Source organism: Hyaena hyaena, unplaced genomic scaffold (genome assembly GCF_003009895.1).
Source record: "Hyaena hyaena isolate Hyena2069 unplaced genomic scaffold, ASM300989v1 scaffold_356, whole genome shotgun sequence".
Classification (NCBI taxonomy): Eukaryota; Metazoa; Chordata; class Mammalia; order Carnivora; family Hyaenidae; genus Hyaena; species Hyaena hyaena.
In genome coordinates, this window is record NW_024080985.1 from 680,482 (window position 1) to 693,392 (window position 12,911).

At 38.6% G+C, this 12,911-nt stretch overlaps 1 protein-coding gene across 2 annotated transcripts in view; it reads left to right on the plus strand.

Annotated features, from left to right (window-relative positions):
• KLHL2 (kelch like family member 2) overlaps positions 1-12,911 on the plus strand; it is a 110,668-nt gene that overhangs the window by 34,984 nt on the left and 62,773 nt on the right. The window contains exon 4 of one of the 2 annotated variants that reach the window (XM_039249954.1): positions 7,070-7,191. The exons of the other annotated variant lie outside the window; for it this stretch is intronic. Within the exon in view, the coding sequence (XP_039105885.1) occupies positions 7,070-7,191 (122 nt within the window). The remainder of the gene's footprint in view (positions 1-7,069; positions 7,192-12,911) is intronic. 2 annotated transcript variants of the gene reach the window in all.

The window sequence follows — 12,911 nt, forward strand, 5'->3', positions numbered from 1 at the left end:
GTTAATCCTTTATAAAAGTTACTAAGTTCTCTAAGTCTTGTATCGTGCTCTTTTGGTTTTGTTTCTCTCTCTCTCTTTTTTTTTTTTTCTGCTTCATTCTCCCTAATTTTGTCTTCTGTCTTTCTGATTAGCTGCTCTGCTTGGTCCATCCTTGCCATCCTGGCATCTATTTGAGATTGCACATCAGTTATAGCATTTTTAATTTCGTCCTGACTAGGTTTTCCTTCTTTTATCTCCATAGAAAGGGATTCTATGCTTTCTTTCAACCCCAGCTAGTATTCTTATTATTGTAGTTCTAAATTCTAGTTCAGACATCTTGTTTATATCTGTGTTGGTTAAGCCCCTGGCTGTCATTTCTTCCTGTTCTTTCTTTTGGGGTGAATTCCTTCATTTTATTTTGGAGGAAGAAAAAAATTAATAAAATTAAAAATTAAAATGAAAATATTAGAAACAAAACAAAAAAAATCAAATAAAGGAAGCTAGATCCTAGGTATGTTTTAGTCTGCTTGTTGAAAGAAGCTTGGTAGAATAGAGACAAAAGAGAAAGAAAAGAAAAAAAAGTAAGAAAAATTAAAAATTAAAAAAATTATATAATAAAATAGAATAATGAAATATAGAAGATGAGATAGAATAAAAAATTAAAAAATAAAGATTTTAAAAATGAAAACAAGAAAAAAATAAATTTTTCTCTTTTTGTATCCAAGAACAATAAAAGAAAAGAAAACCAACAAAAATAAATTAAGCAAAAACAGAAGCAAAAAAAAAATGAACAAAAAAATGAACCAGGAAACAGAATGAAACTCAAGTGAAGTTACATCCAGTTTCCCCTAGAACTGAAACTATGAAGCCCTCTATATTCTGTACACTCTGCAGGTGGAAGGACTTGTCTTGGTCTTCTAGGGGATGTGCTTGGAGGGCACAGTTGGGTGGGCCTTGGTGTAATGGCTCTGTTCTCCGTAGGGTGGCACTGCTAAGCTTACTGGGGCGTATCAGTGTGGTGCATTTGTGGGTGTGCAGATGAGGTGGAAATGGCTTCACCTAGCTCTTTAGTCTCTGTAATAGGAACTTTGTGCTCTCACCCACCCACAATCAAGCACCCCTCCTTTGTGCTTCCTTCAAGCCTCCATCTACTCCCCACCTCTACCGTATGCAAGCTGTCAGCCTGCCAGGCGGCACCTTCCTCCAGAGTTTCATCTCAGATGGGGTTGTATTTCAAAACACACTTCAGAAACCCCTGTGGCTTTGACCTTCCCGACTCTCTGGGGGAGGGTCTTGCTGAGCAATGGACAGGTGCTGGCTTGCCCCAGAAAAGGTTTATGTGATCATGCAATGGCAGAGGATCAGAGATGTGGCAAATCACAACACACAGCCAGTGCTAGGTTTCACCACACTTTGGCGTCTTTGTCCCAATATCAGCAAACATGGCTCCTCTCCAGGGCCTTCTTGGACATTTGCCTATGGGGAGGCTGTATGACCTCTACCAAATGCTCTCCAAACAGGGGAACTGCTTCTCCCTGTGAGGCACACGGACCCTTCACATTCCACTGCGTGGTCCTGGGGATTCGCCCTGCTTCCTCACCAGAGCACAGGCATTGAGCTTTAAAACTTGAGATTGTGCACTACACTGTTTATAGAATCCTGGTAGTATTGAAACCCTCTCCTTTCTTCCCATCAGTGGTTTTGGAGAACAGATTTCTTGTTCATTCCTCTGCAAGTGTTTTTAGTCTTTCTCTCAAGCTACTTTAGGGGGAGCGTTTTTCCTTTGTCTTCTCTCTCCCCCTTTTCTCTGTCCTCTCTGTGCAAGAACAGTTTCCTACCCTTTGTGGCTCTTCTATCCCCAAGAAGTAAGAGTTTTCAGAAGTTGTATGCATGGTTATATTTGTCTAAGATTCATGCTTTCATTCACAGGGAATATTTATTTAGTATCTTCTGTGTGCTAGGCATTATCCTAGGTTTGGGGACATTAGACATAAATAAGACAGGCAGGTCCCTCTTCTCATGATTTTCTTTGGAAGAGGAAGAAAAGTTAGAAAGAGTAAATGCAAAGAAAAGATAATTTCTGGTATCATTGACTGCTGTGAAGAAAATTAAATAGGGTGTTGTGTATTAAGAGCCTAAGTTAGGATGCTTTAGTCTGAATATAACAGACACTGTACTTAAACTGGTTTAGATAGTAAGGAAATCTATTCTCTCATAACTGGAAAGTAGGCTGGACTCCAAGCATGGTGAGCTTTGCAGCTGAAGAATTTCATCAGGGATCTGCTTTCTTCTGTCTCTCTGCCTGCTGGCCTCAGTAAAATTTTATACCTAGGTTGCCACCCCTCATGAGTGCAAGATGCCTACCCGAGTCAACCCAGCATCTCAAGGAAGGAGAGAGATTGCTTTTTCTTTTTTTCTCCCCTTTAGGGCCTAGTAGACCTTCCCAGAAGTTACTCAAACTAGACCAAAAACTGTTAGGGGAATGCACTTACCGTGTTTGCCTCTTATTAGTGGTAGAATTGGGGAGTGTTATGTACCCTGACCATCAGAGAGAATGACTGGCAGGGGCATCCGGGCAGCATGCCAGAATGAAAATACTTGTGTGTTAGTAGCTTCTTTGTAACCCAGGACTAATGACAAAAGGGCAGTAGTGATTGAATTACATGCGAACTTGAAAGTAGTGGAATAAAATTTATTTGTTAAATGTAACCATAAATTTATCATTCAGTTCTTAGGGTTTCAGCATAGTAAAAGATTCTGTATTATATTTTTATATTTTCTCAGATATTTTTATATGCTAAACAGTAACTGAAGTTAGAGTCATAGGATTTTTATATTGAAATGGATCTTAGGGTTTGCCGTCTTAACCTATTCATTTTCTAGAACTTTAGAATGGATAAATAAAGTCACCAGTTTGTGCTGGACTTCTGGAGTCTTAATTAAACATCCTTGAGATGGAAATGTATTCACATATTCACAGATATGTCCATAGACTTTTACAATTTGGAGGACCTCATTTTTTTTCTCAAAAAAAGTAGATATGGTACAGTATTCACTAGTGAAGTGCTTAGCTTGGCCTGGAATATATAGTGGATATTCAATAAATATTGTCTGAAATCCTTCATAGCTAGAATACTCATGCTCAAGACAAATTCAAGTGTTAATTATGTTGAGTAAAGATGCTACGTTTTAAATTGGCTCGTGTTTTACTTTTAATTCTTTAGCCATTCATTTATGCAACCAGAATTTACTATCTACAATAGGTCAGGCATTGTGGCATCCAGGGACAAGATGAGAAAGACATCTTACTCTCAGGGAGTTCAAGAATGGAGGTGGGGAGAGCTAGGTATAGTATAAAACAGAGTGGATTTGGAGTAGGTACGCAAGTGTACCCAGGGTGGGAGCTTAACCCAGCCTTGGCTCACTAACAGGGAAGCCTGCCTGCAGAGGGTCCAGCTGAATCTTGAAGAATGGAGATTAGCCTGGGGAATGAGGACATGGGGAGAGAAAGAGGACAAAACTCAACAAAGGCATCAAAGCAGGAAATTGCTTGCTGTCTTTGGAGAACTATGGGAAGTTCTTTCTTGGAACATTTAAAGGCCAGAAGTGGGAGAGAGAGAAGAAGCTGGATAGCTAAGCAGGGACGGGATGTGGAAGGGGCTCACACACCTGGACCGGGAGCGGCTAATGGCTTTTGAGTGCCATGGTCAGATCTGTGGAGTTGTCCTGGGGTTTGGGAAACAATTAGGAGGTTGCTGTGGTGGTGTTAGCAGGGACCCTCATGACACAGTGGTGGAAGGGATTGGAGGGGGGGGGTGTATTTGATTTGAGATCTCCTTGAGGCTAATTCTGCAGGCATTCTAGTGAATGATGGGATGGGTGAGTAAGGAAGGGGGGGAGTCAAAAGTGACTCTCAGAATTTTAGTGACGATGTCTGTGTGGATATCTGCATAGAGCTTCAGAGGTCTACCTGATCAAAATACAGAAGCATAATCTGGAGAGAGACTCTGTGAAGTTAAAAATGATACCAGGTAAACTCTGTACAGTATCATTGGATATTTTTTAATTAATTTATTAAAATTTTAAAAAATATTTATTTATTTTTGAGAGTGAGACAGAGCACAAGTGGGGGAGGGAACAGAGAGAGAGGGAAACATGGAATCTGAAGCAGGCTCTAGGCTTCAAGTTGTCAGCACAGAGCCCGACACAGGCTTGAACCCATGAACTGTGAGATCATGACCTGAGACGAAGTCGGATGCTTAACCAACTGAGCCACCCAGGTGCCTCTGTTGTTTTAATTTTTAAATGTTTATTCATTTATTTTGAGAGAGAGGGAGGGGGAGGGGCAATGAGAGCGGAAGAGAGAGAATCCCAAGTAGGCTCTGCACTGTCAGCACGAAGGCTCACATGGGGCTACACAGGGCTCAGTCCCACAAACCGAGAGATCATGACCAGAGCTGAAATCAAGAGTTGGATGCTTAACCACATTGGGTATATTTTTTTATGTGTTGTCAAAAGTAATTCTCACAAAGCCATACTATTTTAAAGGTTTCCTCTATAAACAGCAAAGAGCAATAACTCTAAAGGTGGTAACCCTAGTTTTTATAGAGTGGTATACCACCAGTGGTGTACCACCTAAAGGTGGTATATAAAAACTAGAATTAGATCTAAATCTACTTTAAATCTAAAGCCTTTACAACTGTCTTTGGTATGTCTTTAGTATTAATTCTTAGTATTTACAGGAATTCTTAAGCTATTAATGCAGTCTGTGACAAGCTATTTGATACCATTTTTGTACGTTAAAATGAAACATAAAGATGAAAACATTTCTAAAGCAGCATATGATAGAGATTGAATTCTTTGGAAGTAGGTGCAGTTTTCCGGGGAAAGAAATAATTCATATTAAAAACGATCCATGGAAAATATGAATTAGCAAGTTATGTCTTATAGTAATACTTTAAAATCTTTGATATTAAAAAACTGCTTGGCAGAGGACTAATTTTTCAGTCATTTATATAAATTAAAGTCAGACTTATTTTTGTCTAAACAAAGTCATGCCTAAGTCCTGAGAGGTGAATTCACCCTTTGAGAACTAAGTGCATGGCTTTATATTTGTGTGGCCCCAGGCCCTGAAGGGCTTTATGCATCGCTTGAGCCCTATTGATGAATTAGATGTGGCCTTTGTCTAAAGTCCAAGTGAGAATTACCCAAGTGTCTTCACTCTTGGCGCACAAAAACTTCCAGAGAATACAAATCCCATCTGTCTACAAGATCCAGAGAGAGTAGGATAGAGGAACGTGCCTCATGTGCAGATGAAGAATTATTTTTCTGTATTTCTCAACCCTTCTGTTCTCCCCCTTCCCCCCCTTTTTGTTTTGGTGGGAAAAATGTGCTGAGGCAGCAGACTCATAGTCCAGTCCCCTGTCTTCTGCTGTGGAGGCATATATACCTCTTTCTCATTAACCAGTTCCCTTCCCTTGTCATACAGACGGCGCTTTCCTCCCCTGGGAAGTGGCAGGAGAGTTTTGAGATATTTTTGCTCTTAGGAGAACAGCTTCTTTCTGAGATCTTGTCAGAAATAATCTCCAGGGAAGCACGCAGTTAAAATGTACATCATTATTATTTCTCTCCTCCCAGGGTTTGTGTTTACGAAGGAATTTGGTGTAATTATGGATTCCCGTAGGCTTTTCTGATAGCTTATGGTCAGTGACAGTGTACTGTGTCTAAAAAAGAAATGAACTTTCAAGAAATCCTGAGGCTTAATGATGTTGTTCTTCTAACAGGAGATGCTGGATTAAGGTGGAGGTGAGGGGTGACAGCAGCATTTCTGGGCTGCTTCTTTGATCTTTGAACCCAGAATTCCAGAGACAAACCTTTTCACTAAAGTGTTTCATAGCAAGCAACATAATTTTTAGACTGCCTCTGTCATTTTTTTCCCTGCCCTTGTCATTTTTGATTGAAGTTTTCTTTCCCTGCCATTGGAAAGTTTGTTTCCCTATGTCTTCGGTCATTTTCTGTTGTCCACACATGTGTGCTCAAACCTGCTGCTTTCTCTCTCTATGTTCCCTTCTCTTTTCTGCTTCCCTGTTTCTTTCCACAAGAGAGGATCTTATTTATGATACTTGAATGCTTAATTAGTTCAGTGAGTAAAGCAGAGAGGTTGTATAGCACTTTCTAGCAGGCAGTGATGCAGAAGAACGTCTGGCTTTAGTTATAAATCCTGGTACGGAAATGACTTAACCATTTGTGGATAAAGTTACCGTAGAGGACAAAGAGGAACAGAACTTGGGCTATAACAAGCCCTTGCCATTGACTAACCTTTTTATGATCCCTCTTTTGTCTTGTATTCCCTCAGCATCTTCTGTCACATGTGTTCTAATTGTTTTCCGCACGAGGGTTGTATCATCCCCGAGGGCAGAGCCTCTGTGTCCAAGCCACTCATGCCCACGGCAGGCACTTCTGTGCTTGTTGAATGAACGCTGCTAACCCAGTGAGTTCTTTCTGGCAAGTACTCATTGCTGTTAGCAAAAAGGGTTAACACTGTGACTCTTCTAATCATGAGCAGAAATCCAAAAACAAAACAAGATGCTCAGAAGCATGGACCAGGGGCACCTGGGCGGCTCAGACGGTTGAAAGTCCGACTCTTGATTTTGGTTCAGGTCGTGATCCCAAGGTCATGGGATCGAGCCCTGTGTCGGCAGAGCTGGTTGGAATTCTCTCTTTCTCTCCCTCTGCCTCTCTTCCTGTTTCCCTCTCTTTCTCTTAAAAAAATAAAATAAAAAGCGTGAATCAAAAAAAAGCCATGGGCAGCATCAGATACTGAACTTGCAATGCTGCAGGTATTATAGGTGGCACGTTCAGTGTGGCAATGTGATTTTCAGGTATAGGTGGGTAACAAAAGTACAGATTATGGTTTGCTCAGGTAAGCTTTCAGGGGAGGTAATGAAATGTTGCAGGCCTGCAAAAAGTGGCTGATTGTGTTGCCTTCAAAATACAATGAGTGGCAAGAAAATGGCTGAGTCTGTCTTGGCGTTGCTATTTTCACAGCAGTGTCTCGCTGTAGCATTACTCTTACTCTTTTGTGTTTTAGGTGAGATGAGTGAGAGCCGAGCAAAGAGAGTTCGAATAAAAGAGGTAGATGGCTGGACCCTGAGGATGCTCATTGATTATGTTTACACTGCAGAAATTCAGGTTACAGAAGAAAATGTACAGGTAAGAATAAACACCTCAGACCATTTAGCTCTTTATATGTGCCAGGTTTTTAAATCAAAAGAGCACACCCACAGTATACTTTGTGTACCAAAGTAATAGAATTCATTGTTAAAACTGAATTTTCAGGAAACATTTGGAATGATTATATCTTTTTAGTAATGTTTCTGATTTCAGTGTCTTTTATAAGCTTAAAGTTGTAATCTTTTAGTTCCCTGAGTGATGGGTTGTTTGTGAAAATGCTGTCCTATTCATTTGTAACTACTCATTGATGCTGCCCACATCTCTCTGTTCCCTTGAGGTTAAAATCTACAGGGATGTTTCTGACTGTCAACAGTTTTTACTTCTTTTACTATTGAAGGATATAAGTAATTCTAGAGCTTAGCTAAAATTTGACATCGCATTTTCTTACTTTCTGTAAAGAACAAATGTTTTATAATCTGTGATGTAAGTGAATAATACAGGTGGATTTAGCACAGAAAGGGATGGTCCCTATTTTAAACTGCCCTTTCTTTCTCGCCCATCCCAGCCCACACACATTGATCCACTCTCCTTCCCCAGAGGGTAGCTTCTGTTACCTGCTTGGTGTGAATCCTTTCAGACCATTTTCTGTGCAGTTTTATGTACACATGCATTCGCACACATGCACAGTTTTCCTGACGTAAGTATATTCTTCCAATACCTGTTATTCTGAAACTTGCTTTTCTCACTGTAAAAGTACCTTGAAGTTCTTTACACATCAATACTGTGGGTCTAATCCATTCTTTTGAATGGCATCCCATATGTTAATCAGCATATATGGGGGCGCCTGGGTGGCTCAGTCGATGTAGCATCCGACTTCGGCTTAGGTCATGATCTCATGGTTCGTGGGTTCGTGCCTCGCGTCGGGCTCTGTGCTAACAGCTAGCTCAGAGCCTGGAGCCTGTTTTGGATTCTATATCTCCCTCTCTCTCTGACCCTCCCCTGTTCACACTGTCTCTATGTCAGAAAAAAAAAAAAAAAACCATATAAAAAAATCAGCATATATGATTTTTCTACCTTTATAAAAATACTACATTAAATGAACATTTTTATATTTACATAAAAAATGTCATATGATAGACTTCTCAAATGTAACTGGTGGATGAAAAGGTACATGCATGTTTTAATTTTTGATAGGTATTCAAAACTGCCATCTGAAGTTTACATTTATACTCCTTCCAACAGGTAAACTGTGTTTTGAAGACAACAAAAAAGAATTAGGACTATTTCTTAAGACGTGGTCTGTACATTCTACTTGCTCAAATAGGAAAGTCTGGGCTTTCCCTTTTGTCCCGTTTGTAATTAGTTGAAATGTGTTTCAAAATATTTGAATTTGGAGACCGAAATCTTTGAACATGACCTTGTTAAGAATGCTGTTATTAAATCTGAAATATTGGTAGTGGTCAGTGAGGCCTTCTGGTGATCTTTCCCCCAGTGGCTTCATTTGCCTTTGCTTGGCAATCCAGTTCATGAGGTAAGGCATTTGAAAAAACCTTAGTTGATATTCAAGTCATGTATAAAGGTGTGAACCACCTGCTAGGTGAACTTTTTTTTAACCTGGAGGAAGGTATTTGGGACATGTTATGAGGTCACAGTACAAACTTGTCATCTCAGTCTGATTTTTTTTAAATGTTTTTAATTTATTTCTGAGAGAGGGAGAGACAGTGTGAGCAGGGGAGGGTCAGAGAGAGAGGGAGACACAGAATCTGAAACAGGCTCCAGGCTCTAAGCTAGCTGTCAGCACAGAGCCCGACACAGGGCTTGAACCCATGAACCGTGAGATCATTACCTGAGCCGAAGTCGGACACTTAACCTGACTGAGCCACCCAGGCAGGCACCCCTATCATCTACTGGATTCTAGGGCGTCGTTTTCAACAAGAAGTTACCTTGGGTTTCTTTTGCCTCCTTTTTGAAATTCATTTGAGTGCATGGGCCTGATTGTGCCCTAGATCTGACCTTAACCAAATGAATTGCTGATTGGTTTCTTTGATTCACATAATATGTGCCATGAGGGAAACTTGTAAAAGATGATTTAGGCCAAAGAGAATAGACTGTGTGAATTCAGCTCTGAATGCTGTTTGTAGTAGCTCTTGCAGTGGAGACATGGGCCTATGAGGAACTGGGAAAACGCCTCGCATGTTTCTTTTAATAACTATCACGTTCCAGTCCTGAAATATTAGTCATCACAGCCTTTCAGAAAACCTTTTGCCATGCTGATTTGCCTTTTGTGTATGCGTTCAGCTCCTACAGGAATATATTCCAAAAGGTGTATTTGGCAGACTTATTAAATTATTAATATTCATGTAGTTTTTATTTTCGGGGGATGGGGAAGAGAGCATAGGGGTACCTTGCTGTGCAAAGCCTTACTTACTGTCCATCAAAAAATACTTATTTTAGTAAAGGCAGTTTGGAAATAAAATTGATTAAAATAAATTGTCTTTTTCATAATTGTTTTTCAGTGAAATAGAAGATAAGGGTTTACCTATTAAGGTACACCAAACTGCTCTCTCCTCTGGTTTGTGTATTTTTGTCTTTCTGTACTTTGTTAGATCTTTCTTATAAGTGCTGTTCACCTTAGGGAAAGGAGTAGTCTGGTGGAGGTATCTGGTGTTATTATTAAGGGTTAGCTAAAGTTATAAGTGGCCCCAACTGGGAGCTTCCCCTGAGTATATCTGTTTTGAGAGAACTGACTGTGGGGATAGAACTTTCTGTAATTCAAAAGTTTGTTGTTGTATGTATATTTTCTCATTACAGCTAGAATCAAATCTCTTGTCAGATCAACTCTCTTTTACTGTTTCTGTTTTAGTAATAATAAAATGCAGTTTTAGGAGAGCAGGTATCTTAGCCTTTTACTTTGGTATTCCATATTTTGATGTAGAATCATAGTGCTGCGGAATGTTGAAGTCCGGCAGTCTTAGTTCGTGACAGAACAGAACCATAATCCTGATTTCCCTGATTCCTAGTTTAGGGTCCCTTCTGTGATACCATAAAGTCTCCTATTACACAAATTAAAAAAAAAAAAATATATATATATATGTAACAGCTATTTAAAGTAAAGGTTACCGAGTCAGAATGAGGAATGAATTAATTTGAAGAATTAACTCCAAAAACAGTGTAATTGTTACTGTGTTATATAAGTAATAGGACTTTAATTCTTGGCTGTTTATGATTTCCCTGAATTTTTGCTGTTGTTGGTTTTTTGTTTAGGTTTTTAATCTTTGGCTTTGAGTTTCGGTATTTGCTTTGATTTATGGCAAAGTCAGGGAATAATTTGAGCCAAATGAGTTTATGTATTTTTTTTAAAGGAGAAATAAAAGAATATATATCTTATCATGACCATGCTTTTAATGGAACACTTTTGTTGTTGGTGCTATTGAGTAATTTAAATTTAACTTGCGTCTAGAGTTTCCAGTCAAATTTTATAATCTATATATCTGGGAACAGAGAAAATAAAGCCAAGGGCTATTATAAAGTAGTTTTTTTAAAATTTGGGGTCATCATGGATTCCTTTGAGAATATGATAAAAAACTATGGACCCTTTCTCAAGTAAAGTACATATAACCATTTATACACAGAGTTATGCATATATATATATACTTTTAGAGAATTCATGTACTTTGTTGTCTCACTCACTCTCCCACTGTTAGGAATACTTGGAAATATATATGAAGGTTTTCACATGAGTTTATTTTCAATTATGTGCTAGGCATTTTCCATAAATCTCTGTTGATATTCATCACCTTTTTAGGTGGGTTTTATTCCATTTTGCAATTAAGGAAGCTCAAGAAGGTTAAGTAATTAGTTAATTATCATACAGCAACTGTTAAGTTGTCATGAACTAGTGTTGCTTATAAATTTGAAAATAAAAGTACCTTTATAACTAAAAATATTTTTTTCATTGTCCAAAAATTGTTGAAGTTTTAACTTTCCTTCATTCTTTGTGTTGATCAACATTTTTGGAGAATCCTAAAAGCAGCTTGAATTTTTATAAACATTTACTTCATTGCTAAATTTGTGGTTTTATTATATACATTTTGACTTCTCAGCTTTTGGGTATTTGTTTTTTCTTGCTAAAATTAGCTAAGAGTTTTTTTCACTTGATGTAAGTGTGAAAAACAAAGGTAAGGTTGTGAATAGGCAGTGCCAATGTAAGTAAGTGCTCTTATTCCCAAATTAATATTATGAGTGTTCATCTACAAGCTCTGTCCGGATTAGAACTTTTATCATTTAAGAAGAACTTAAGCGTCTGATAATTGTGAATGGATAGTTTTAAACGGTTCAGGAAACTTATATGTTGCATGAGTCGAAATTGTTTGAGTTAGAAAATCCAGTCCTTTTAGAAAAGGAACAGAATTTAAATGAGTTTTTCAAGAGACATTTAAAATTAACTTTTGGCAATAAACACACCAGAGTAATTTACACAATCTCAGTACAGTAGAAAATTAAACATAGTGTGTCCATTTTGTTGGTGGTGTAGGGCAGGCTATTTCTGTTTGTTTCAGACCAGAAGTGCTGACAGCATGTTGTTCTATAGTGTTTTACCAGTGAGGCAGTCCTAAAACGAAGACATCACAGGGAGGGGCACTCACAGCGGGAGACTTGTTGACGTGGGTGACTCCGTAATCAACAAAATATTGTTCAAGTGGAGAAATCATCAAAAAAGGATACACGTGTACTCCAAATATTTTATTTTAACCTAAAACATGCAACTGCACAATTGTATGCCAATTTTTCGTTGTAAAACTTAGTATGGTCAGCTGCTTGGAGAGCTATATGTTTTTTTGCACATATGACGACATAATGATGGATCAACTCTATTTTTAGTTTTTAAAAAAGTACAGCAAGAGCTGAGACACTTGAAATCTCAGTGCTAAGTCATCTTTGAATTACACAATTTTTCTTTCCTTCTCCCTATGTATAATTTGAGAAACTTTTTTTTTTTTTTTTTTTTTTTTTTGCAGTAACACGTTGATCAAGTCATTCTAAAGCAGTCAACTTGGTTTTCGTAGAAACAGCTCTCGTTTTACGTTTACATTTCATTGGATTATTTATGTTTATTTAACTTATAGTAATTTCATGGGTCACCTGGGTGGCTCAGTTGGTTAAGTGTCAGAGTTTGGCTCAGGTCATGATTTCCCGGTTTGTCAGTTCAAGCCCTGTATCTGTCTCTGTGCTGACAGCTCAGAGCCTGGAACCTATTTCGGATTCTATGTTTTCCTCTCTCTCTGCCTCTCCTCTGCAGGTGTGCGCTCTTTCTCTCTCTCTCTCTCTGTCTCTCTCTCTCTCAAAAATAAACATTAAAAATTTTTTTAAATTATGTAATCTCAATAACAAGTGCAAGTGTCATAAATAGATTTGGGAGCAAATCCAAAATGTATGAGTTGGTAAAATGCAACTCACCTGGAGGGGCAGAAGTGTGCAAACACACTGGAGAGTACAGAGGCATGGGAGAATTGGTTAATCGAGTGAGCAGGTGAAACAGGTTGGTAAACAAGTGCTTTTGCTGTGTGTTTGCATTGTGTAGATTAACACTGAAATGAGATTCCCATTAGGTAGATACTTGTTTTAAAATGGATATCGAAGACACCCTATCCATTAAGCAGACTGATGGAGTATCTGCTAAGTCTTCAGCCCTGTGCTAGGTCCTGATACTACAAAAAATAAGGAACAAAGCCTAGTGAATAGAGTGTGGACCTTGGCTT